Source organism: Trachypithecus francoisi, unplaced genomic scaffold (genome assembly GCF_009764315.1).
Source record: "Trachypithecus francoisi isolate TF-2019V2 unplaced genomic scaffold, Tfra_2.0 Lachesis_group12, whole genome shotgun sequence".
Classification (NCBI taxonomy): Eukaryota; Metazoa; Chordata; class Mammalia; order Primates; family Cercopithecidae; genus Trachypithecus; species Trachypithecus francoisi.
In genome coordinates, this window is record NW_022681457.1 from 106,702,640 (window position 1) to 106,730,361 (window position 27,722).

The 27,722-nt window shown below is 48.2% G+C and overlaps 1 protein-coding gene across 1 annotated transcript in view; it reads right to left on the reverse strand.

The window, feature by feature from the left end:
• Positions 1–27,722, reverse strand: part of IGSF21 (immunoglobin superfamily member 21) — a 269,631-nt gene that overhangs the window by 144,488 nt on the left and 97,421 nt on the right. The window contains exon 2 of the mRNA XM_033228095.1: positions 8,793–8,905. Within this exon, the coding sequence (XP_033083986.1) occupies positions 8,793–8,905 (113 nt within the window). The remainder of the gene's footprint in view (positions 1–8,792; positions 8,906–27,722) is intronic.

A 27,722-nucleotide genomic window follows, 5' to 3' on the forward strand; every position in this document is an offset into this window, starting at 1 on the left:
CTATTCTATTTCTTAAGCCACTTTCTTCTCTTGGAATCCAGGACACCCCACTCTCCTCACTGTCTTCACATCTTGCTGGCTGTTCCTCCTCCTTCTCAGCCTCTCTGTTGGTCTACTTTTCTGTCTCTAAATATTGGAGTGCCCAAGGATCTAGCACTGGGTACCATCTATTCTCTGACAACGCCAAGTATAAGTCTCCAGGCTTCATCTCTCCCCAAAATTCCACGTTTGTGGCCTCAAAAGCAGCTGCAGCAGCTCCATCTCGATGTCTTGGAGGCACTCCCAGCTTAACATGGCCAAGAGAGAGTGCCTGATGCCTGTCCCTGTGTATTAGTCTGTTCTTACACTGCTAATAAAGACAAACCTGGGACTGAGTAATTTACAAAGGAGAGTTTAATGAACTCACAGTTCCACATGGCTGAGGAGGTCTCACAATCATGGTGGAAGGCGAATGAGGATCAAAGTCACATCTTACATGGTGGCAGGCAAGAGGAGCTTGTGCAGGGGAACTCCTATTTATAAAACCATCAGATCTCATGAGGCTTATTCACTACCAGGAGAACAGTATGGGGGAAGCTGCCCCCATGATTCAATTATCTCCACCTGGCCACACCCTTGATGCATGGGAATTATTACAATTCAAGGTGAGATTTGGGTGGGGACATAGGCAAACCATATCACCCTGCAACCTGCTTCTCCTGTCCTGTCCTCCCTTTCTCATTAAATAGCACTGCTCCTGCAAACCCAGCTGAAATCCCAAAGCAGGGAGTCATCCTGAATCCCCCCTTCTCTCATCCCTTCCACATGTTAGCAAGCCCTTTAGCTTCTACCTGCAAATCATAAGCAGAACACTTTTCCCTCCCATCATCTCCACTACCACCATCCTGGTACTCAATCAAACCACTGTTGCCTCTTGCCTGAACTGTTCTAACCTCCAAGTGATCCCTCTGCTGCCAGTCTCTCACCACCTCCTCTGCAATCCATTCTCCACCCAGAAGTGACCTTTTTTAATGAAGTAAACCAGATCCTGTAACTTCTTTGCTTAAAACCCTCAATGCTTCCTGGTGCCCTTAGAATAATTCCAGATTCAGCTCCTTAGAACACAGGGCCCGGTATGAACGGTCCCAGGCCATTTTTCCAACATCACCCCCTATTCACTTTGTTCCAGTCACATGCACTTTCTGTTATTTGAACATACAAAGCTTTTTTCCCACAGAACTGTCTTGCATTTGCTTCCCCCCTGCCTGGATTGTTCTGCCTTTTTCCCTTGGCATGGTAGGTTTCCTGTTGCCTTTGCGATCTCAGCTTAAATGTCTTTTCCTAACCACGCAATCCCTTTCTATCCCACCACTCGATTTTAATTATATGCAGTGTGCTTATCATTAGCTGGTATCTTTCTTATTTGTTTATCTTTTTAACTCCTCTCCCATGGTAAACTGTGTGAGCACAGGATCTTGTCTTCTTCCTTGGTGAAATCCCAGTGCCTAGAACCATCCTAGTTTCATAAATATGTGTTGAATTAATGTTGAATGAGTGCATGGAACAGCTCCCTCTATCAGAGTTTCACAAACACCATGACATGCTCCCTGGCTGGGTTGAGTGCATCACTGTCATCTGGGGAGCTTGTTAAAAGTACAAATGCCCTGAGGCTCCAGTCCTGGAAATTCGGATTCAATAACTGTAGAATGAGTCTCAGGCAACAGTATATTTTTAGTGGCCTCTGAAAAGTCTAATGAGCTGTCAGAGTGAGGGACCCCTGCCGGTTTCCAATAGTACTTCCACTAAAGACCAAGAATCAGGGCAGCAATGATTCTGATTCACACTCTGGCCTCTAGAGGGAGCTGAAGGTTTCTCCCATCACCCCATCCCCAGGAGGAAGAGCGCAATGTGATGAGTCTGGATGGTTACAACTTAACAGCTGTGGTTAGGGGTGGAGTTTTCCTTGGGGTTGAATTAAAGGATTGTGATATGGTTTGACTGTGCCCGCACCCAAATCTCATCTTGAATTGTGGTTCCCATAATCCCCATGTGTCGCGAAAGGGACTCGGTGGGAGGTGATTGGATCATGGGGATGGTTTTCCCCATGCTGTTCTCATGATAGTGAGTTCTCATGAGATATGATGGTTTTATAAGCACCTTGGCATTTCCCCTGCTGGCACTTCTCCTCCCTGCCACCATGTGAAGAAGGACGTCTTTGCTTCCCCTTCCACCATGATTGTAAGTTTCCTGAGGCCTCCCCAGCCCTGCCGAATTGTGAGTTAATTGAACCTCTTTCCTTTGTAAATTGCCCAGTATTAGGCAGTTCTTTATAGCAGCATGAGAATGGACAAATACAGATTACAATGGAATTAGACACGGGAACTTTTTCTTATTTCCTCTTTATGTGTTACTACATTTGTTCTAAAATCAGCTGTCCTTTGGTGGGCCCTCTCTGGCTGACTTCTCTTCCTTCCTATGTGACTGGTATAAGATTGAGCACTGGACACACCTCATCGGGGAGAACCTGGCTCTTTGGAAGGCTGGGGTTTGGGGAAGGAGGCCTGGACAAGACAGGTTGGTTTGGTTCAACCCTGGCTTTTGTCTTCCTCACTCACATCCTCTTCCAGATCTTATATCTGTAAGATCTGAATTCAAGATCAGAATGTGGGGTCAGAGAAGTGACAAGGAGCAGCCAGGTTGAGTGGCTGCCAAGCAAGAAGGGCCAAAGGGGTTGTCTAGTCCCATCCTCTGGGACCTTGGTGCTGGTCTCCCTTGGTCACCCAAGAGTGTACCTACCTTCTTGCCCTTGTGATATGGTTGGACTGTATTGTCTCCTTAGGATCATCATTTTCAGTTCTGCTTCAAATAATGAAACATTGTCAAGGGTTGGAACTGAGAGAGGGCCAATGATAGTAAAGCCATTCTGAAATAACTCCCTGCTTCAGGGAGAGCTAAAATCCATTGAAATGGCTTAACTGTGTTAAGTCACTGGGTTTCCAAGAATTGAAACCCAGTGAGTTCAATAGCATAACCATTTAAAATGTTGTCTCTGCCCATATCCCTTGGGAATGCAGGTGGTAGGATGGAATTCAAGGACTCTAACCCTGGTGATCCTCCCCAAAAATACCTTCCCTCTTATTCTATAATTTCCCTCTCTAGATCCTGTAAGCTATCAAGAGACATGAAACGACAATAGCTATCATTGAATAGGTGCCACAGTGAGCTAAACACCAGGCTCTTTTGGTTGCAGACATTATCTCATTTAAGCTTACAAAATACATGTTTTCATGCCCAATTTCAGGTGAAGTTTCTAAAAGGCTGAAAGGTTAGGTCACCACCCAAGGTCAAACACCAGAACTCACACACAGGTATTCTGATGCCCAAGTCCTCTCTTCCTACCTCAGCCTTCCCAGCCTCTAGTCTCAATTCTTTTTCAAATGGTCCCAAGCGACCACAAGCCCTCATTGTAGAGGCATCCAGCAGAACCCAGAGGGGACGATCACCCTGGCCAGGTTGCATCATCTGCACCACAAAACACACACCCAGGTACGCATCTTCCCACATGGTGAAAATGGTGAGATAAGGGGGTACTGAAAGCAGGGATGTTATCATTGTTTGTAGATCTCCTTCTCTCTCTATCTGGCTCTCCTTTCTGTGGCCTTGTAACCTGGGCCCAGAGCAACTCCCGGAACAAATTGTAAAAGAAGGAGAGAAAACAAAGGAGGGATGATAAAAAGTGCTGTAAAAGATTAAACTCCCATGGTTCTCTGTGGCTGTTTAATGGAGTTCCATGATATAAACAGACCTTTGGCTTTGCCTGCTGGGCAGGTGGCCTCCAACTAAATGAGTTTAGACAGTGTTTCCTAATAAGAAATGTTCCTCTTTCCTTCATACTTAACAAAGCCCCCTGAGTATCCAAAGACCCACACTCCCCACCACCTGACCAAGAGATACTATCAACATTGCCCACTTGAGACAGAAGTGGGTTACATAGCATGGTCTGTCAACAGGTGCACATTATAGCTCTATGATTTGTTAATTTAGCAAATGTTCACTGAGGTGACTCTACTCTAGGTGTCAAGAATACAGCAGGAAAAAAGACACAGTCTTTGCTCTTCAGATGATCACGGTCCAGGGGCAGGTATTTTGACATGATGAGGTAAGCACTACAGATCCACAAAGAGGATTCATGGAGGAGGGTGTGCCTACAGCTTTCTGGAGAGGTCAGGGAAGGCAACATGACCTGAGACACAGTCTCTTCGAATGGCCTCAGTTTCTTCATCTGGAAAATAGAATTAATCACAGTACCTACCTCGCAGTGAAAACATGAAAATGAAATGTCATCATGATTATAAAGCACTTGATCTAGTGCTCACACATTGTGAAGACTCAATGTCCGCCACTCAAATTAGTGTAAGTAGCATTAATAAATGAGTCCCCAGTTAGAGATGTAAATAGGAATGATTAAGTAAAGAACATTATTTATCATTCATTTTCTCGAACCAAGAGCTGACTTAAGTGCTAGGGTAGATTAGTTATTAGGTGACAGCCTCCTACTGGTGAAGTATGGAATTGCATCCCTACTCTCAATATATAAAAAAAAAAGCTCTCTGGAGCTTATCTACATGAGCTGTGAAGATGAAGCCTGGACACGATAATCTGGGAGATGAACCCATGTAACAGTGTAGAAAGCAGAGGGGGATGGAGAAAAGCATCCTCAAGTTGAACAGGGCTTTAATAGACAACTACGATATCCAGCACCTCAGAGGACTGATGACGCTCTTGACATCTGTATGTTTTCAAAGAAGTGATTTGAGCATGATGACCATTTCCCTCTTTTCACCCTCCCTCACCACACACACACACATACACACACACACACACACACACACATACAATCTAATGATGTCAGGTTACCAAATGAGACTCATCTTACTAAAATTCATTTCAGGGCAAATTTGTCTGCAAAACTGACTCAATGAGCATTCACTGCTATTCTCTTGTCAGGTGAGCACAGTGTATTCCAGAGGCTGCAGAAGAAAATCTCAGAGCTCTAGAGTAGGCTGTTCAGTGGAACTTCCTGCAGTGATGGAAATGTGCTATACTTCATCTGTCCAATATGGAGACCAGCAGTTATGGGTGGCTAGTGAGCACTTGAAATGTGGCTAGTCTGACTGAGGAAATGAATTTTAAAATTAATTTGATTTAATTTAAATGTTAACATCCACATGTGACTGCTGGCTACCATATTGGACAATCCAGACCCAGGGGCTATGATTACACATACTTTCTTGAGTTTATTCTCATAGTTTTGGCATCTTGTTCTACAAATGGACTGAGCTCCTCCCCACTTGGCCAGATCATGGGGGTAAAGTGCCCAAGGGTCAGGCTCTTGCCACTTCCTCCCAATTTCCTTCCCCTCCCTTGAGGGGTCCACAAGCAAGACCATCTCAAATACCCAGTCAGAGGTCTTGTTAGCTCCAAGGTTAGGTGATCCCTATGGCTTCAGACAATTTCATCAGCTGCCCTGATTTACCCAAAGAATCCAATGCATTCGTGATGTTTTCTAACAGCTCAGGATGATCCCTTTGCTAAGATAATGTATTTAGGACCAGAGGGGAGGCTGCTGGGCTTGACACTTGTTTTGGGCCATTTTGTGCCTACTGTGCTGAGCAGGCAGTGGCGGCCTCATCACAATGCCCTGCTTCTTCCTTCTAACGGGGTAGGAGACACAGTCCTGACTGGGCCTGTGTAATCTATTCATTTCCTTCCAAGCCGGGCTCTGTAAGCTCATTCACGGAGGATGGAGAAAGGAAGCTGGGACGGGAAGCAAACACACGTACAGAAAACAAACAGCACTGGGCAGCTCCCTGCTTGGAGGAGGGGAGCAGACTGTGGGGAGAGGGAGATGGGGAAGGAAGCCGCAGTGGGGGATTTATCTGGCAGGCGAGGAAGGGGTCAGAGGAGGGTCTGGCTGGAGAAGGAGACTGAAGCTCCTGTTGCTCCTCCTTCCATTCCCTCTGGAAGCCCTGCCCTGACCTTGACTCCTGGAGCCCCCATCTTGGTAGGCTCTTATGTGTCTCCCTTCAGCTGCCTCTTTGGGAAGAGAGACAATCACTAGGGAAAGCTAGAGTGGCAGCAGGCAAAAACTGGCCACACAGAGTCCTTCCCTGGAATTTCCTTCCGTCCTCTGCCCCCATCCTTCCCATCACAGGCAGGGCACGTGGGCTCCCCGGGACCTGAGGACAGTAACCAGTCAGCTGAGCCACCACCTCCGTCCAGCTACAGAATTACAAGGGCCCAGGCATTTGGCTCTAGTGGGTGATTTGCATGTGATTTGCATACATCTGCATACCCATGCTCCAGAGGCCCTCAGTCAAAGGATGTGAAATGAAATAAAATAAATTAATTAGTGCAGCCTACCATGGCCCAATATGCAGGGCCTGACACTGGTAAGAGATGCCACTGATTCTTAAAACAATCAGTGGCATCAAGGTTAGGCAGTAAGAGTTGGGGAGAGAGGAGAGTCTCCCTACTGGGGGATGGAGAAGAAAATGGAGAGTCTGTCCAGCCCAGGACATGGATTCTCCTGCCCCAGTCTTGCTCACCATCTTCAAGACCATCAAGTCAAGCCAGGGGGAAACCTGCTCCTGGCTTCTACACCTGGGCCCAGCCTGGCACTAGCATTGCCCATAACTCCAGCAGGAGTCTCTTCAGGGAGATTTTCGCCACTGTGACTATGGTAACATTCGATTTCAAACCGGAGGGAGGGCAGTTGCTTCAAGAGCTTGGAAAGCAATGAGGTGCCCACTGCTATTTTCTCATTTCCAAGCTTCCTTCCATTTCGCTCCATTAACTGTTCCCACTGGGTCTCCATATTTCTATCTGTCTTTCACCACCCCTCCCTCTGATCCCATCTATTGGATGGCTGAGGGAGAGATGTGGTCCCATCGTCAGCAGTGAGCTGGAGTTAATTTATCCCTGTCCTTCTGCCAGGTGCTAATGAGATGCTCGCAGCCTGTGTCAGCCAAGCAGTTCCCATATCCTGTAAATACGCCTCTTAGTGATTCAGTTCATGGCACTGTTTAACATATGCCTTGACTTTCTCTAGGCCCACTGATCTATCTAGGATGGTGCCCCTTCCTAAGGCTGGGACCCTTTAGGGTGCTGGATGTCAGGTTCACACCTGTGAGGCCCAGGCTACCTGGAGAGCTTGGGTGGAGGGCACTAGAATTAACTCTAAGCAGGGGAGACTGCAATGCTGAAATAGAGAACCATGATTTTTTATTAGAAGGAGTGCAGATCACAGCCAACAAAATAGCAACAACAAGCAAACCATGAATCAGAGACCAAAAATGCAAAGCAGAGCAGCCAAGACAGGCTGGTTCAAAGCTCGCCTGGACCAAGAGCAAGAAGGAGACTGAAGAGAGCTGTTCTGAGTCAAGACCATGAACAGCATGCATGCCCCAGGGATTCCTCTAACACTGAGTTTCCATGCTCTGTGTGCAGATGTGGTGACAGCTCCAAGGAGCAGAGGAGCCAGCTCTAGATCTCGAATCACAGTTTGGTGCCCACCCCCTATCTTCCTTGCCCTCTCTTCCACGTTCCATCACTCCCTCTAGAACAACTCCACCTGACTGTGCTACCTATCAGTTTCATTTGAAGAAAGGACAACAAAGATTAGGAAAGCATGGCTTCTGATCAGGGGTTTGCAAACTGTAGCCCATGAACCAAGTCACCCTATATTTAGCCTGTTTTGTACAGCCGGCGAGCTAAGAATCATTTTTACCTTTTTTAATCAGTGAAAACAAAATAAAAAGAAGAAGAAATTATGACACATGAACCTTATACAAAATTCAGACTTTGGTGCCCATGAGTAACGTTTCATTGACACACAGCCGTGCCCTTTCATTTACACACTGTCTGTGGCTGCTTGGTGCCAAACCAACAGAGTTGAGTAACTGTGACCAAGACTGAATGTCTGGCAGACAGGAGAATATTTACAATCTCAGTCTTCACCAAAATATGTTGCCAACCCTGTTTAGATGATGGAAGAGGAGTTCTTCCCCGGGATGGTGGTGCTTCTATCTGTGCACACTCGAGCATGGCATTGCAAGAAAAGCATCAGTGCCCACTGGACCTTCTCAGCCCAGCCCCAATTCCTTTGTGGCAAAGGGATAGAAGACTGTGATGCCTCATCCAGACACAAGAAGAGTTCACTCAGTGGTTGAAAAGGTCACCTGTGCTCAAGACTCCAAGCTATTCTTCCTGGTGCCAACACCTGGACCCTGGGCAGGTGGGTACCTGCTCATCTGTAATCAATTCCCTTCTCAGATGGTGCCAGACACCAGGATTAGTCCTATATGTAGTCAGATTAGGTGGCAGACTATCTCTGTGATTTGATTTTGCAAAAGGCAGGAAGCCTTCCTGTTTTTCTCTCTCCCTTGCCAAAAACATTATCCAAAGCCTCATGCTCAAAATTCCACCATCAGACATCACTTCGTGATTACACTGCACCCAGGGCCCAGGGTGTTCTCAGTAACTTCTACTTTGCCTAATGGAGTTTCCCAAGAGTAAGGGCATAATAGGCGCACAAAGGAGGTGGAAACCAGATCAATCCTGAGCGTAGAAGGGAGGGCTAGTCCCCGTGGAGGGTGTCAGTGGAGGACAGGGACCCAGCAGAGGCCCAGGACAGCTCAGGACTGGGTCAGGGCTGAGGACATAGCCACACCAATGAGAGTATCCAGAGGACTCTGAGGACCCTCCCATCAGTCCTGGCTATGGGCATGGAGGGGGCAGTGGTGGTGACTTACCCGGTACCACACGATCTCCCGCATGCGCCCATCTGTCTTGAAGTTACACTTCAAGGTCACGGCATCTCCAGCCACCACAGGGGGGAGAGGCTCAATGTTGACTGTCAGGTAGCCTACAGAAGAGAGGAGAAAGGGATGGTAAGGGCACGAGCTGATCAGGGGGGCTGGGCTGATGAGGGCAGGGCCAGGGAGAGAGCAGATAGAAGAGGGAGGCTTGGGGTCTGTAGTTGAGGGATGCTGTTCACACTGTGGTCTCTGTGAATGGTGACTGCAGGCCTGAATGGAGCCAATCACCGTCTTCTTCCCTCTCTTTAACATCTCCCGTTCGGTTGCCTCCCTGGCTCCAGTGGATCCCTCCAAACCAAAAACACTTCTGCATGGGACACATTTTCCCCTGAAGGTAGGACCTGCTGGTACCTCCAAGAAAAGGCTCAATGTATTTCTATAAGATACCCCCAGAGAAGGCTTCTGTGCTCCAACATCACCCCTCCGCCCCTTTTTAGAGTTGTGGCATTCATGATTCATCTCTTCGGTCCTGCAGGAAATGAATGCTGAAATGTATTTACTTGGCATTTCCAAACCTATTTGAATATGGTTCGCTCAGCCACCCTTTAAGCCCCATCACCATCCTACGCAGCCAGGACTGGGAAATACACACTGGGACATGGTGTTCTAAGTGCCCATACTCCTCCATTTCCAACCTCATACACAAATGACTCCTGGTAAAAAGAGAGCCCTGGGAAACAACCACTGGCTTCCTTAACACCCACCATTGGCTTTCCCATCACACATGCTTTGCCACCCAAACAAAGGGGAGGGTCTAAGCCTTGGCCATGGCAGTGGTGGTATGTTGGAGAAGTCCATTATAGGCCCACCATCTGGGGAAGAGTCTCAACTCCCTGCAGACACCAGGTGATGTTTCCCCAACTACCACCAGGGAATGCCCGTAGCAGATGCTGGGACACTTGCCTTGGTAGCCACACCTTGGGGACACTGCTCTCTCCACACCAAAGTCCAGTCTGGTGAGGCCTCTAACCTGCTCCTCTGCCTCCACCAGCCCCATCCCAGAGGCCTGGACCCTCACTGCTGCTCCAAGGGGAATCTCATTCCTGGGCTGATCATCCAGGCTCATCTGATCGGCTTCCTGCCGGCTGATGTCCAGTCATCGATCTAATGGATCAATCCAGTCCAATAGTCTTAATGAGAAAACTAGCCAGGATGGGTTTGAAGATTTCAATTGTGCAGGCAAGCTGAGCAGATGGAGCCCGCAGGCCTGACCCCTGCCTAGAACTCAATGGTTACAACACTCCAGGAAAAGACAAAACAAAACAAAACAAGAATCGACCTGGAGAGGATCAATTTGGAAGTTGGAGTCAGAGCGGATCTGCATGGTCTGAGGCTTCAGGACCCAGCCTCCAGGGTGAGAGGCAAGGGACAGGGCTCACTCCAGGGTGGCCTCTAACTTAGGCAGAGGTCAAGCTCCTAGATAGCCCTGGAGCCCACTTGGTCGGAGAAAGTCACGACCAGAGCCAACCGGTCCAACTTCCAAGATCAGAAGGACCAACTGGGATCCTTCTTTCCTCTTTTATTCAACCCCAGTTCATTCCCACCTACCCTGTGCAGGCCCGGGGCCAGGATCCAGGAAGCAGAGACCCAGGCATTGCCTGGCCCTCCAGGAACAAGCAGTAAGGGTGAGACAGAGATACCCAACACAGTCACCACTCAGGTGACCAGTCAGCCTCTAGGTAGGCAGACGGGGGACTGTGGGTGGGCACAGAGGGAACCTGATCCAGCCCGGACGATCCCAGCCATGGGGCATGACAAACAAGGATGCCACCTTCAGGAGGACAACTTTCCCCACAGAAAGGGAGACCCCAGGGCAAGCCAAGCCCAAGTGTAACATTGTGGCAGTGGCTCAGATGTCCACACCTGCTGCGTTCCAGGCACTGGGCTAACCACTTGATATGATATACATCTACTCTCTTAATCACGACACTCCTAGGAGAGAGGAACTAGTATGATTCCCACTTTCTGCGAGCAAACCAAGAGGTGAAGTCCCCTGCCAGATCACACAGCTGCAAGTTACAGAGCTGGAATTCAAACCCAAACCTTCAGGCTCCATGACAACCACCACGCTATTACAGCCTCTCAGAAGAGGTGAGAGAAAGTGGCAAACACTGTACATCTGCAGCCTGCATACTTTTTTCTTCCAGCCCTAAAGATGGAGGATGGGCATTGTGGCAGGAATTGTGATAGGAGTTGAGGACCTGACCCCATGGCCACAATTCTGAGCCACGTGGCTCAATCTTCCAGTGAGACCTCCCTCCCCTGGGCTCTCTCTCACCTTTGCAGATATAGTTATGAGTTGAGCATCATCAGTCCAGATGGCTGATGAGATCAAGGCTCAAGAAGGTCCTCCTCCCACTGGAAAGAGGAGGGAAGGACATATTCTCAGATGCATAAATCTTTGAGCAGCCTGAGGTGGGTGCAGATGGTGTGTGCCTGTGAGGCAGGCAGGGTGAGATGAAGGGTCACCATTTGTTGGCAAGCCATGAGGGAATTACAAGTGTAAGTGTGGCAGTGGTGGGGAGGGCAAGTAGGGGAGCGGTTGCAGCTCTGGTGATTGGGTGGTAATGTTAGAAGCACTGGCAGGTGCAGCAGATGTCTGGGGCAGTAGGATTCACAGGGGCATGCCAGGGTGAGATCAGAGAGCCCACTGCACAGGCACTCAGTCCTAGAGGTGAATCAGGTATGTGCAGGAGTGGGGTGGCTCTGACAGGTTAAGACAAGACAGCTTTTCCCAGAATGTGCAGAGAATAGGGAGTTTTTCACCAGTGTTTCAAGAAACATGATTTCTGTGTGTGTGTGTGTGTGTGTGTGTGTGTGTGTGTAATACAGAGTCTCACTCTGTCATGCAGACTGGAGTTAAGTGGTGTGATCTTGGCTCACTGCAGCCTCCACCTACTGGGTTTAGGCAATTCTCCTGCCTCAGACTCCTGAGTAGCTGGGATTACAGGTGCTTGCCACCATACCCAGCTAATTTTTGTATTTTTAGTAGAGATGGGGTTTCACCATGTTGGCCAGGGTGATCTCAAACTCCTGACATCAAGTGATCCACCCGTGTCGGCCTCCCAATGTGTTAGAATTACAGGCATGAGCCACCATGTCTGGCAGGAAAACATGATTTCCATCACCCACGAATTTTGAGAGGTATTGGGTTAACTATAATTAAACCCCTTCTTCCCTTCAGGACTTCTCTGAATTTTCTCTCCTTCCTTCTTCCTGTCTTTCCTTTATGCATGAAAAATATATTAATTGAGAATCTGTTCCATACCAGGCACTGTTGTAGGCAGGGGACATATCAGTAACAATAGACACGTCCCTTCCCTCATGGAGCTGCCAGTTTAGCAGAAGAGCCTGTAATCAAATAAATGATGGAAAAAATGTCCAGTGGTGATAAACATAATGAGGAAAAACAAAGCAGACCGAAGTGATGGATGGTAACGGGGGAGGGGCTTCTTTAGCCAGAGGGGCCCTGGGAGGCCCTTCTGAGAAGCCTGGAATAAAGGAAGGTGTGAGCCATGGGGGTATTGAGGAGAGAGCATTCCAGACAGAAGATATGGTCAAGCACAAAGGCCCTGAAGCTGGATTGTGTGCTCACAGTGCCTTGTAACTCTCCAAGTTTGGGCCAGAGTGGGAAATTTTTCTTAATATTTTACACACTGGAGCCCATCTTTTCCAGAGCATCTTGTAGAACCTGAGCCAGGAATGGGAGGGAAGAGAGTGAGGCAAGCAAGGGGCCTGCAGGCAAAATTAAAGGACACACTCTCATTGCACCATCCTGAGACTGAGTGGGTGGCTCTTTGAATGTTACCCCCTGTGCACCTGGCTAGCCTCACCCTAGTCTCAGCCCTGCTGGAGTCCATGAAAACAAACATCAGGAAACACCGCTGTAAACCGAGGCAGGAGTGACTGTGCCTTCCATTCCAGCGATGCCCCTACTTGGAGTCATGGTAGCAGCTGGTGGGAAGAAATGCTCGTAGCTGGGCACTCCTCTTCTCAGACCCTCAGGAAGCTGAGGGAGTGGGGTTTCCAGGCTGCAGAGACAGGTTTAGCTCTAAGGATTAAAAACGTGTCACTTCTAGTTTTCCCAGCACTTTCAGTCCCATTTTTTCAGCAGCTCAGGCAGCAGCCAGTGCCTTGTACGATGCTGTGACCATGAGTATGTCACACTGGAGTGCAATTGTCTGTTTGCACATCTGCTTCTCCTTTTGGAATGTGAATTCCATTAATATCAGTAGAGTATTAAAATATGAATACAGTAAGTGATGCATTTTGAGCGTTCATGGGCGCAGGCAGTTTGGATCCTCATACCCTCCTGTAAATATGCCTCTGTCACAGATAGGAATGAGCTACTGTTCAGAGCTGTGGAGCACCTCGTCCCATGCCACATGGACAGAGCAGCCAAGCTGGGATCTGAACCCAGAGCTCTCTGGCTCCAAAGCCAGTTTCTTTCTACCACTTCTTGCTACTGCCTGGAGCAGAATCATATTACCTGATTGGGTCTCTTGGGAATTCTGGGGGGTATCCCCCAATTTGCAGCTCCATCGGTTGCCACTGAGTCTTCACCAGCTGCCTGGCTCTCAGGGCAGGGAAGTCAGTGCAGGAGCTGGGCCAGGTGAGTGGGGAAAGGACTAACCCAGAATTACACACTGAATGATAGGAACCATAAACAGAGAGATCTGGGGTTGGGGCCAGGCTCACATGAGAGATGGTGGGCAGAGGGGAGACCTTACTGCCTCAGGGCTTGAGGTCACAACCTGACAATGAGCTGTGGCCTGCTCATTATCCAAGGCCACGACAAACATCAGGCAATGCGTGGAGTCTAAGTCTCAAGTCTGGAGGTAGGCTCTCTGGCTGGGGTGAGGAGGGAGAAGGTGGAAAGCAAGGTGATTTTCCAACAGATGTGCCAGGCAAGGCTATGACAGCACTAATCAACACCTGGATCACAGGTGAGAAAACACCTCTGAGACACAGACACACACAGGAGAGGAGATGGCAAGGGTTCATAAAGCAAGGGAGCTGTTTCCAAGAGAAAAACACAGGCAAAGTTCTCCTCTAGGTCCAATGAATAGTCCCCCAGCCCCGATTTCACAAAATTCCATCATCTTCCAAATACCCTGCACTGATTCTTTTCCTGAAAATCTCCTCCCCATCCTTCCTTGCTCTTCCCCACCCACATACCTCCCCAGAATTTGAAGTCAGTTGATAACGTTCAAGTTTCTCACTCTAGCATTCAGTAGCGACCTGGGCAAGTTATGGGACCGCCATGGGACTCAGTTTCCCCACATGTAATGTGGTTGCAGGAATAATCACAGGGTCCAAAGTGGTAAAGCATGGTCGAGGACTTCATTCGACACAAGCTCTGCACAAACAGGACACCCTGGATCAGATTGAAGTGGCATCACTCTTCCCGCCAACCCCCTTCCCTGGCCTGCCTCACTCCAGCATTCCACTGTCCAGTCTAGGAAAGACAGCTCCAAGGTAGAGGTTGCAAGAGCAGAGACTGGCATCTGGAAGCTGACTGGAGAGAAGAGAAGATTCAGAGATGACCTGCTCAGCCAGGCATTTCATCCAGGGGTCAAAGTCAGGAGACCGACAAAGTGAGATCTTCCCCCAAAGCAGAGGACATAAAACTAGAGAGCAGACTCAAGAAGGAATCTGCTGGGGACTCTCCAGGAGGGGCTTCTGAATGGAAGCACTTCGGGGTTCATCCCTTCTATGGAGCCCCTGGGAACGAGGAGACACAGCTGAGCAGGCCTGGGTGGGGGAAGCTAGGAGCACAGCAGTGAAGAGCAGAGGAGTGGTGAGTTCTGGTCTCAGCTACACTGCCACCCAGCACTGGGACCTCAGGCAAGTTTTCCATCTTTCTGGGCGTCAGTTTCCTCATCTGTAAAATGAGAAGGGAGCTTGATTTTGGGGGCCTTCCTGCTCCAACTAACCCCATGTCAGATGCTAACTGAGCCTGAACCTGGGAGGCCAGAAGCAGAGGCCACCCTGCCACCTTCCTTTTGGGTACCACTCAACACCATTCCTTGGAGAAGCAAACCCATCAATTACTCAGCCACCAGCTGCAGATGGAGCTCTGTCTTTCAGGGCATTAAATTTGCCACTAATCAGCCTCGATGCGTGAGCCCCCCTAAGCGCGGTATCGAGAAGCAGATCAGGAGTGGAGACAGATCCATCTTAACTAAGCAGTTCATTATCCTGGATGGCGCCATCACTCTCCCCTCTATCTCTGACAGTGTTTACACCACTCCTGTTAAGATACGTTTAGCAAAATCACAGACAATATTTAGGAACCTGGCACCCTGCTAACGAGGTGATGACAAATAGCTCCTCCACCCGGGAACTCGCCTGGCAACATCCCAGCATTGCTCCCCGCCCTTTCCCAGCTCCAAGGGGTTGTGTCCAGAGGGATGGCTCAGGTCTGGCCCCAGGGGTGGACGGGGTCAGTAGGGGCTTCCATGAAAGGGATATGGGTCTGTCTCTGAAAAGAGACGTAAATTATATTAGAGTCACCACATGTCCCGATCTGCCCAGGACCGAGGGGGTCTCCTGGGACGAGAGACTTTCAGCACCTAAAACTGACAATGTTTCTGGCAAATTGAGATGAATTTTCACCCTTGTTATAACTTAACCATGGCCCATGGATGGCCCTGGCTGATTCACTTAAATCTCTGTGCCTATTTGGATAATAGGAGTAACTGTGCCTCCCTTGACTTGGTGTAAGGCTGAGTGAGAGTGAATAGTAACCTCCTCCTCAGAGCATGGCTGCTCTTGGGTTCTCAGAAGATGGTGGTGGTGACAAAGTATGCCACATGGGCTTCCTGCACCCATTCATGCTCCCTGATCATTTCTCTAAAATGCACACCCCTGGCCTTCTTTAGGGTCTCCAGGAGCTTCCCATTACTCCATAGGAAAAGTTGCACATCTCCCCAGCAGGGAGATCTGGCCATGCCTAGCTCTCAGGTTCCTCCGGCCCCTCTCGCTCGTCATCCTGGCTCTGCTGCCTCTGCTCTCCTGCACACACAGCCTCCTCTAACCTCTGGGCCTGAACACCAGCTGTCCCTCTGCCCTAAGCCCTCTCCCTCACTTGGATAACTTGGATATCTCCTGGTCATCCTTCAAGGATTCACAAAAAATGTTACCTCCTCAAGAAAACAACTCCTCAAACTTCCATAGTCCTCAAAGCACTCCTGCTGCTCCCACTCCTCCTGCTTGGGACACTGAAAATTACTTGTAATGACATATTCAGGGTATGCTCACCTCAACACAGGTTATGAACTGTTTCTCTTTGCTATGGTCCCCAGGTGTCTAGAACAGTGCCTGGATCAAAGATGGTGTGAAGAAAGAAACAAATGGATTCTACTCATTCCCTTGACAGTTTTATAATTCTCAGGAGGGCCCTCACAGAAGCATCTCTTTCTAATGGGCTTTTTCCTAAGCAGCCTGGGCCGAAGATTCCCCTGACCTCAGGTGTGTTCTGAACCTGCCTCTCTGACCACATCTGCTTGGATTGGTGTTGCTGCCAGCTTGGCGTATCCAATGGCCTCCCGTGAAGCCAAGCATCAGAACTGCATCCAACAGAGGAAATCAGCACTGGGTGGTGAGTGGCCACCCCTTCATGTTCTCTCACTCAGGATAGTAGGATATGAGACATTAACCATGAGTCAGCAGACAGCACTGTGGTAGAGGAGAGATTGTACAGCAGACAAATCCACAGGTAGTGGCACTTAACTGAACCGCCATAATAACAAGGCTCTCGAGCAAGAAACTTGGTGCCCACCTCAGCGGGTGAGTGTCAGAACCAGCAGACTCAGGGCTGCAAGAGGAGCTGCTGCAGCATCCTGAACAACATTCTGCTTCTCCTGGTAACAGTGAGCTGAGCTGGTGTCCTATCTTCCTGGCTTCTCCCATTTCATTACCACCAAGGGAGCTAACAAAGGAGCTTGCAGCAGATGAGGGTGTGGTTCTTCATGCTATCTCACAAACCCAGATGCATGGACTCAGATTAGCCAGGAAACTTCACACATAGAAATGCAAACATCCTCCATGCCCATGCCCAAGTCCTGGGTAGGGAACCCTGCTATAAGGCAGTCCATCACTGTCTGATGTACCTCTTGGTTGTCTCCAGGCACCTCAAGGAAACAGGCCCTACACTGATGTGATGTTTTCCCCTATTTCCCAATCAGGGAGTGCAGAGCACACCAGTCTACTTCTTGGAACCTCTTTTTCTCATGCTCACATCAAAGCAGCCAGCAAGTCCTGTAAGCTCGGTAAAATATATGCAGACTCCAACTAGCTCACCCCTCCGCTGCTACCTCCTTGCACCTGGCCACCATCATTTGTTGCCTCACCTACTGCTCCATCTCCTCACTGACCCACCTATTCTGCCTTCACCTGGCCCTGTGTCCTCCCCACCTCTCTGATTTCAGCTTCCCTCACTCTGAACTCATTCAGTCTCTCTACTCATAATGAACGCTGCTGGCCCCTGAGCTTCCTAAGAATATCCTCACCTCAGGGTCTTTGCACTTGCTGCTCGCACCTTCCAGAACAATCTTTCCCTAGATACCCACATGACTCAACTCCTCAATCTTTCTCTGCTCAAATGTCAAAACCTCTTTGGAGAAGACTCTTGCAACTATCCCATGTAAATAGCATCCCTGTCACTCTCTGACTTATTACCCTGCTTTACTCCTTCTTAGACGTTTTTCACTGCCTACATATACTTACTTGTTTATTGTCTGCTGACATCTCTGACCTCCAACTAGACTATACACCTCATGAGACTGTGTGTGCGAGTTTCAATAATTTTTTCTCTGTTATTCAGAGTGGATAATTTCTATTAATCTACTTTCAAGTTCACTGATTTTTTCCTCTGTCATCTCTATTCTGCTACTGAGTCTAGTCAGTGAGTTTTTTATTTTGGTTATTGCATTTTTCAGCTCTAGTTTTTCAGTTGGCTCTTCTTTATATCTTCTATGTCTTTGCTGAGGCTTTCTATTTTATTATTTGTTTCAAGACTGTTTTTGATAACTTGTTCAAGTATTTTCCTAATAGCTGCCTCAAAATCTCTGTCAGATAATTCAACCATCTGTGCCATCTCATCATTGTAGTCTACTTATTGTCTTTCCCCATGTGAGTTGAGATTTTCATGGGTGTTTTGTCTGTGTGTGTGTATCAAGGGATTTTCATTTGTATTTTGCACACTTTAGTATTACCTAGTAAGACTGTAGGTTTTATTTATCTTCATTCTTTATGTGACATTTTGATTCTGGTGTTTTTCCCCAATCCATCTGCTAGTATTTATTTTTCAGATTTTTCAAATAGATGCCCATATATTCTACCTAGGTTTTATATTTGAATTAGTGAAAGATGAAGTGAAGCTTGTCTTTACTTCATCTCACCAGAGCTGGAAGTCCTTGATTTCATGTTGTTTAATTACCACTTTGATATGATTTGGCTCTGTGGCCCCCAACCAAATGTCATGTCGAATCGTAATACCCAATGTTGAAAGAGGGGCCTGGTGGGAGGTGACTGGACAATGGAGGCAGACTTTTCCCTTACTGCTTTCTTGATAATGAGTGAGTTCTCAAGAGATCTGGTTGTTTAAATGTGTGTAGCAGCTCCCCCTCTTTCTCCTGCTCCAGCCACGTAAGATGTGCCTGCTTCCCCTTCACCTTCTGCTATGATTGTAAGCTTCCCAAGGCCTCCCCAGCCATGCTTCCTGTACAGCCTGCAGAACTTTGAGTCAATTAAACCTCTTTTCCTTATAAATTACCCAGTCTCAGGTAGTTATTTACAGCAATGCAAGAATGGACTAATACTACTATATCCCTAGAATCTAGAACAGTGCCTGGTACTTAGTAGGAGCCCAATAAATAATTGTTGAAGGAATGAAAAAAATGAGCATGTGACCAGTGCTTGGCAGTTTTCAAAGGATTTCTATAATTACCATCTCATTGATTACCATTGCAGCCCTGTAGGATAGTGTACCCATTCTACAGGTGAGGAGACAGAGGCTCAGAGATGCAGAGTGACTTCCTCACCATCACAGAGAACCAGACTTGGCAGGCAGGCCCTTTGACTCTGAGTCCAGTACTTTTCCCACCATCTCATGGCAACCCACTCCCCCTTGCTTCTAAATGAAGAAGCTGAAAACAGGAGTGGGTAGTGGGTAGTGGGACTAGAGGCTAGGAAATACACAAGAGATCTTGCTGGGGTGTAGCAGGGTCAAGTACCCTGCTATAGTAACAGGACACAATGCATCCACAAGGGGGCAGCAGGAAGACTGATGGTTGAGGCTATTTTCAAGTTCAAAGCCAGCAAAGGCTGCTAGGAGGGCCAGGAAGATGTGTTTGACTGAGAACATTTCTGGAACTCTAAGAGACTTGTGGCTGGGCTGGCCAATTTGTTCCACCACATCTCTGACACACAGTCCTCTGAACCCACCTCTGGAACAGTTTTTTGGCCCAGAAGTGTCTGCCGTGTGTCACCCAAAACATTGCTTATTGATAGCAAGTAACTAGTGAAGACTGAAAAGCAACATGGGTCATCCATCCTTTTCTCAGGGGGCAGCGGGTGTGTCTGCCACTGGACTAGGAGCTCCTGAGAGCAGGGACAGGTTCTCAGCCCACTCTGCATCTGATCTGGAAGCGCAGCAGTGGTGACAAGAATTCAAGGACCCTTATCTCGTAAGAGAACCATTGTGGACCACACCACGACTCGATCTGGGGCAGATGGGTGGTCAGGTGGTTGGCAGCAGCTCCCCCAGCTGGATTTTAGGTCTTGCTGGGATGGACCATGATGGTCAGGGCCACATAAATTCCTCGCACCACTCTCCTCTTGCTGTGGGTCTCAAATTTATCTCCATGTGATAATAGGAGCTCCATGCACTACCACTCATGAAGAAAAGAGGTCACTCCTATCTTATGAAGACAAATACCCTGTCTTGGCACTAAGGACATCCTCACTGGGTTCCAGTGCTGCGTAATTACCATTGTAATAAATATTATTACAACAAACCAATTACTGCAACCATATCTTCTAGGCAGGTACAGAGAGTTCTGTGAAATACACACCCTTCTATGCTGGACGAATGGGCACTCCCAACCATCTACCTCCTTGTTGGCAGAAACAAGGGTGAGAGGTGGGGCTGGGGGTGGGCAGTGCCTCTTAAGAAAAGAAAGCCACTCCATAAAGAGGGGGAAAGCTAACAGGTCATCAGTCTCTAAGACGGATCAATTCTGCTTCTCCAATAACTCTCACAACTGTCTTTTCCACTCTATTCTGCACGAATCCGGCCTCAGTTTGACCCTCCACATCTCCCGGTGGAACTCTGCAATAGCCAGGTCACTGATCTCTAGCCCCCAAACTTGTCCCTCTAAGGTACCAGCCACTTAAAGTCTCAATGATATTTCTAAAATGCAAATATGATTATACCACCTGTCTGGTTAATGCCATTCAATTTCCCTGCCCCATTGCCTTCCAATTCAGGATAAAGTTCAGACTCTGTCATGGCCAACTGAGTCCCTTATGAGCTTGCCTCTCTCGGCCCCTCCAACTCAATCAGTCTCACATTGTGCCTTTGCCCACCTTGCAGCACGCCCCCCTCCCCCCAGCCCTTCCAAACCCCTCCAATTCTTTTTTTCTGTGCTATTTCCTCTTCCCGGAACGCCCTTCTCCTCTGAGTTCACGTAGGGAAATTTGTATCCTTCCAGGTTCAATGTGACAGTCACCCCCTCCTTGATTGATATGAGTCTGATACACCTTCTCCTAAGCTCATAGACCTTTGTAAACATCTCAGTCACAGCCCAAACACATTCTATCGTAATATAACATGTGGTTCTTCGTGTGTCTGTCTCAGACATCAGACTAGTGCTCCTTAAGCCCAGGGACGTGGTATGCACCTCCATATAATGCTTGGCACATGATGAGTGCTCAGTGAGTGTGCTGCACAAATGAAATAATGAATGAACCAAGACACGAACACTGTACCTTCTGGGGCTTTGTGAGCTATGGAGCCCTGGAACAATGTGGATTATGCTGTAGCCCAGGGTGCTTATGTCCTGGTCTACATCTAAATTCTTCTTTGTCTCCCTGTTGCCTTTGAGATGAAGTCCAAACTCCTGACCCCTACACAAGACCACTCATGAGCCTTCCTCCTTCTCTGCTCATCTCTTGCCCTTCTATCTTTTGCACCCTGAGGCACAGCCATCCTGAGTTACTTAGAGCTCCCAAGTATGTCAGGCTGCATTGGGCCACTGGGTCTTTGTACCTGCCATTCCTTCAGCCTGGAAGACCGTCACTTTGCCCCCATCACTTCGCTATGTCCTGCAGGTCTTAGCTTAGATGTCATTTACCCCAAAGACCACTCCTGATGTACACTCCAGTTTCACCTATCCCATGCCCAGCATTCTCAAATCTGGGTTAGGTGGCCCTCTCACAACATCTACCATAGCCCTAACTCATTGCATGAGGATACTTCTTTTTGCCAGTCTGTTTCCCACAGTAGACTGGGAGCCTCTGACGGGCCAAATGCATGTCTCTATTACTACATTCTTAGTGCGTTGCATGCCACTGGCCACACTACTGGCATTGAAGACACATTGAATGAATGAATGAATGAATCCAGGAATGAATCCATGAATCCATGAATCCATGAATCCATGAATGAACTATGAAGTTCTACACGTAATATGGTTTGGCTTTGTGTCCCCACCCAAATCTCATCCTGAATTGTAATCCCCACATGTCAGGGGAGGGATCTGGTGGGAGGTGTTTGGATCATGGGGGCAGATTTCTCCCATGCTGTTCTTGTAAGTGAGTGAGTTCTCACGAGATCTGATGGTTTAAAAGTGTGGTATTGGCTGGGCGCAGTGGCTCACGCCTGTAATCTTAGCACTTTGGGAGGCTGAGGTGGGCGGATCATGAGGTCAAGAGATCGAGACCATCCTGGCCAACATGGTGAAACCCCATTTCTACTAAAAATACAAAAATTAGCTTGGAGTGGTGGCGGGTGCCTGTAGTCCCAGCTACTTGGGAGGCTGAGGCAGGAGAATTGCTTGAACCCGGGGGGCAGAGGTTGCAGTGAGCCAAGATCACGCCACTGCACTCCAGCCTGGCCTGCCTGCTGACAGTGAGACTCCGTCTCAAAAAAAAAAAAAAAGTGTGATACTTTCTCCCTCACTTTCTCTCTCTCTTGCCTCCATGTAAGACATACCTTATTTCCCCTTCACCTTCCTCTATGACTATAAATTTCCCAGGACCTCCTTAACCATGCAGAACTGTGAGTCAATTAAGTCCCTTTTCTTTATAAATTACCCAGTTTCATGTAGTTCTTTAGAGCGGTGTGAAAGCGGACTAACACAATAGGTATATTCAACTGGCCTAGCCTGGACCATGGACTCCAATTTTGTTGCAGCTGGATACTTTTTGCCTTATTGAGCTAGGGATTTCCCATCCTAAATTCGGGCCATGAAAGAACATCAGAGGGGGAGCATCCCACTCAAGATTCCTGGTTCTCACCTCCCCTAACAGGTCAGCTCAACTCTGGGCCACCAGGGACTTCAAATGATTTGCAGCCTTTGCAAGGAGCTTTCTGGCATCCATCCCCTGCCCCGCCTCCTGGGCTCTTTTGAAATATTCCCCCTTTCTAATCTCCAGCAAACTAATCAAATTCCCCTCTGTCAGAGGCAATAGATGTGCAAAAACTTGTAGGGTTAATGTATTATTCATGATGTATGTATTATTTATCATTCATTTGTTTATTTATTATTAATTTGTGCTTCATTATTGATAATGATACGCTTATACTATTAATAAGGCTTGGGAAGGCTGTTCTACAACCCTTCGTAGACACCTGATGCTCCTCCAATTCCCTGCAAAGCTAATGTTGGTCATTTTTCTTCCCATTTTATGGATAGGTGACAATGAGGCCAGAGAAGGGCAGGACTTGGCCAGTCAGTCCTCATGCCTCTGAAGTGCTGGGCAGGGAAGGTGATGAGACTAGGGAAATGCTTCCTCAGGCAGCAGATCCTGGGTTGACGACAGGGATTCCTGTGGGATGCAATGTCGGGCTTGCCAATTCCGCGTCCACCTGGGACCTCACATTCTTGTGTTTGTCCCAGACTCCTTCACCCGAGTTCACATTGGGGTCTGAAGCTTCTGTCTTGTACATGGTCCTTGCTCTGTGCTGTGTGTGTGCTCCCCAGACCCAGGCAGACGGCCGTGTGCTCCCCACACTCCATTTCCTTTCCCTCCTGGCTACTCAGTCAGTACTTGCAGTTTGGCAGGGCCATGTGACTATATCCTGGCCAGGGGAATATGACCTTCCTGCTTGGCCCCTAGAAACCTGCCATGCTGCCTGCACACCCTCTCTCCCCGTTCATCACCAGGGTGGGGAGGGCTCTGAGGACTTAGCAGAGGGTGAATCATAAGATGAAAGGATGAAAGAAACCTGGGTACTTGAATGACTGTGTGGAGCCAAGTCCTCCTATGGTCCCCAGTGGACCCGATATGAATCACAAATAAAATACCACTGTGTTAAGCCACTGAAATTTGGTTTGTTACAGCAGTTAGTCTACTATTACATTCCACTAATGCATTGCACACAGTGGGAATTCAATAATGTTCTTGGTGGAAAAATAGTGAATGAATGAATAAGATGAATGAAAAAGCAACAAAATCAATCAGTGGGTCTGGCCATACCATTGCTGAACTGGAGTTCCAAAGCAGGTTTCCCATGGCAGAACATCAGAGGGTGGGGACTTAAGGATATGGAATTGAAACCCTTTTGTTACACAGATGGATAAATCAAGGCCCAGGGAAGAGAAAGGCCCAGGCGAAGGCCACAGAGCCAATTAACAGGCAACTCAAGACCAGGACCCCTGTCTCCTAAAGCACAGTCCTGTGACCTTTCTACCATACCAGTGTCTTTTCTCTGACCATCTTTCATCTGACAGCCTGCAGTCACCCTCTGGAACTTTATCCATGTCCTTGGTGGTAGGTGAGGGGAATTACCATTTTCTTAACCCTGGAGCAATCCTGCATCCAAGAACAGCTGAAACTGCTGAGAGGGAGGAGGGCTGAGACTGATGTGACACAGGATGCTTGTGAGGTGCTCTGACAGCCCATGGCTGTCTTTGCAGTGCCCTCTCCAGGGCCAGAGGCATGTTGAGCAGAGGGGCCAGGACCCCCTGGGTTGGGCTGGTGGTGCAGTCAGCAATGGGGAAACCACAGGCTGGAGAAGGAAGAAAAGAAAGCAACTCGCACCTTGAAGCAGAAGACCCCGGGCTAGCCCTCATTCTGCCATGGACACAAAGGGCAAGTCCCTACTCCTCTCTGGGCCTCAGTCATCTCATCTGAAAAACGGGCTCATGGCGCTTACTTCTCAGGACAATGGCGATGCCAAGATGAGAACAGCAGAGAAGGTGTTCTGAAATGTTGTATTGGAGAAGTTGGTCTCCTTGCTTGTAGGAGAATTGTCAGGACCACTAGTGCTGAGAGATTATGACCTTGGGCTTGGGAATCAGACAGACCTGGGGACAGCTTCTGACTCTATCACAAGCCAGCCTTGCAACCCTGAGTAAGTCACATCACTGTTCTGAGCTTCAGTTTCCACCTCTGCAAAATGGGATAATTCTCTTTACTTCTTAAGGCTGGCAAGGGGAGATGCAGAGAGATGCCCAGGCAAGGAGCGTAGCACTGTGCCCGGCACCCGGGGGCTGTGTTGCCACAGATGCCCTGGGTTTCACTGCCCTGCCATGCTCCAGCTCCCTGCAACTATCCCACTTCTCTGTGCCCCACATCGGCTGCTCCCAGCAAGCCTGCCTTATGGAACATTGCTGGGAAGCTGTGGGGCAGATGGCCCAACCTGTTGGCTGCTCCAGGTGGGCTTTAGGAGAGTAGAGGCTGGACAGTCACCAGTGGCTGCTGTTTTGCTTTCCGCACTGAGACGTAAAGCAAAACTGGCAGAGGATCTGGCAGCCCTGCATCCTCCAACATCACTCAGAAACATGAGGAGAGACGCGTGAGCAACAGGGAGGCATCTCTGACTCAGAATAAAATTTAAAATATAGATGATGGGTTATTAAGGAATATTTTAAAAGAAAAATAGTTATTACTCAAGGAATACAGTCTATGCTAGGTTATAAAACTGGTCTTAATAAGTAAAAAGAGGCAACTTAATGAAAAAAATTACAATTTAAAATAGGCCTACATTAAATAATAATGCCTCATAAACACAGAAGTCCTTTAGCACATAAGAATTAATTGCTGGGCTCAGAAGCTAAAAGCAGAATAAAGGAATCCTTAAATATTTTGTCTTTTATTTTTCTCTTCCAAAAAGGCAACTCGCATTAAACTGGATTACCTCGCTTTGGCATGGAAGGGCCTGGAAATTTGCAAAGGGAATTCGCTCAGTAACAACGCTGTTTCCTTGAACCTATTGTCTTAAGACATGTTCTGAATCCAGTGTGGCTTTGCTCTCTGGATTTGCATCAGTTTTAAATGAACTCAGGTAACAGGGTTTTCCCACTGAAGAACAAGGGAATGGGCTCTTCTTGCAGGATCAAAACTCTTGAGTTCAGACTCTTCAAGCTGGGCAGCTTAGTTATCAGGGCAACAGCCCGACTGGCCCAGGGAGATTTCACATCCCCACTCTAGCAGCCATTAGAAATGGTCCAAGGAAGGCCAGGCACAGTGGCTCATGCCTACAATCCCAGCACTTTGGGAGGCCAAGGAGGGCGGATCACTTGAGGTCAGGAGTTTGAGACCAGCCTGGCCAATATGGTGAAACCCCATCTCTACTGAAAACACAAAAATTAGCTGGATGTGGTGGTGCACACTTGTAAACCTAGCTAGCTAGTTGGGAGGCTGAGGTGGGAGGATCACTTGAACATAGGAGGTGGAGGCTGCAGTGAGCCAAGATCACGCCACTGCACTCCAGCCTGAGTGACAGAGCGAGACTCTGTTTACAAAAGAAAAAATAATATAAAATAAAGAGATGGTTCAAGAAAGCAGAGTGGTTCTCAACCAGGGGTGACTTTTGACCCCCAGGGAACAGTTGGCAATGTCTGAAGACATTTTTTGCTGTCACAACTGGAGGGGGGCTGTGCTACTGGCATCTGGTGTGCAGGAACCAGGGATCCTGCTAAACACCCTTCAGTGCAGGGACAGCACCACAACCAAGAGTCATCTGGCTCCAAGCACCAAAAGTGCTAAGGCTGAGACATCCTGCAATAAAGGGAGGAAAACAAACTTCAGGGGGGTATGCACGTGGGCTCAGGAGTTCCCTAGCACAGCAGAGACAGTCTCCAACATCAGGACTGGCCGTCGAAAGCTGGAAGTATAGATTACTGAAAAAAATCTCCCCAAATGTTACCCCGCACTAGCTATGCCTAACACCTGACATTCAGCCAAACTTCTTTGCCACTAAAATAGATCCACTCACTCCATGGGAGCATCTTGCCTGCTCTCTGGAACATATTTTGATTTTGCAATGCAAAAATCCTATGAGAAAGTCCCTTTACAGTCACCCTGTTAGGATGCTTTCATTCTGCAAAGCAAAGGAGTCCTGGTTTGCAAAGGAGAATGTCTGGGGGGATCCCCCTTCCCAGGAGAGCACCCAACTTCTCTCTCCTCTCTAATCTCAGTCTGCCGCTTGACAGGAGAAGCAATCTGGTCTTCATATTAATACTTTATTAAATGCATACATCCTACATCCAGCAAGATAAACATCAACCAATTACAGTTGCATGGTTATAAGAGTGCCTGGATGTCACCCGAAGGCTATTTGGACCCGATTTGCACACCATCTAACTTCTTCCTGCTGAAGGCCCAGGTGCAGACTGTAGACGTCTTATTGAATGGAGGGGTTGGGTGAGGTGCAAGTGGACCGGGGTGGAGTGAACAGGAGATCATTTATTCCCATTCTTCAGGGCTGTAGGCTGCCAGATTCCACATGAAGACAGAAAGGCCTGGGACCTCAAGACAAGGGATGCATGGACAGTGTCTGGGGCAGGTTTGTCTCCAAGGACAAGAAATGGCAGGACCAGGGCAGGGCACATTCCACCAACTGTCCAGTGCCATTTAGAAAGGAAGGTGGGCCTGGCCGGGTGCGGTGGCTCATGCCTGTAATCTCAGCACTTTGGGAGGCCAAGGCGGACAAATAACAAGGTTAGGAGTTCAAGACCAGTCTGCCCAACATAGCGAAACCCCGTCCCTACTAAAAAAAAAAAAAAAAATTAGCCAGGCATGGTGGCAGGCGCCTGTATTCCCAGCTAGTCAGGAGGCTGAGGCAGGAGAATCACGTGAACCTGGCGGGCAGAGGTTGCAGTGAGCTGAGATCACCCCATTGCACTCCAGCCTGGGTGACGGAGTGAGACTCCGTCAAAAAAAAAGAAAGAAAAGAAAAGAGAAAAGAAAAGAAGAGAAGGCTGGCCCACTGTATGCAGGTATTGGGTAGGCCTTGGGCCCAGGTCACCTGATAGGAAAGGCATTGAGACAGGCCAAGAAAGCAGCCAGGAATCTTGTTCTGCTACTTCCTAACTATGCTCTCGGACACAGGAAGCTTCGGTCTTTTTATCTGTTAAGCAGGAATCATAATGCCTATCTCCCAAGGCTGGAGATAATAGCTGTATAGTGCTAACCTAGCACTCAAAATGTGGTTGATGCTACCACTATTATAATGATTTTATTCCTTTTTGTATGTATAATTTACAGTTAAATGCACAAATGCTCAAGCAAGCAACTCGATGCATTTTTACTTATGTGCACACTCATGTAGACACGACTCAACCATTCCCAGAACTCCGAAAGTTCCCACCTTCTCCTTCCTCCCCAGTCACTACCTTCACCCCCACGACA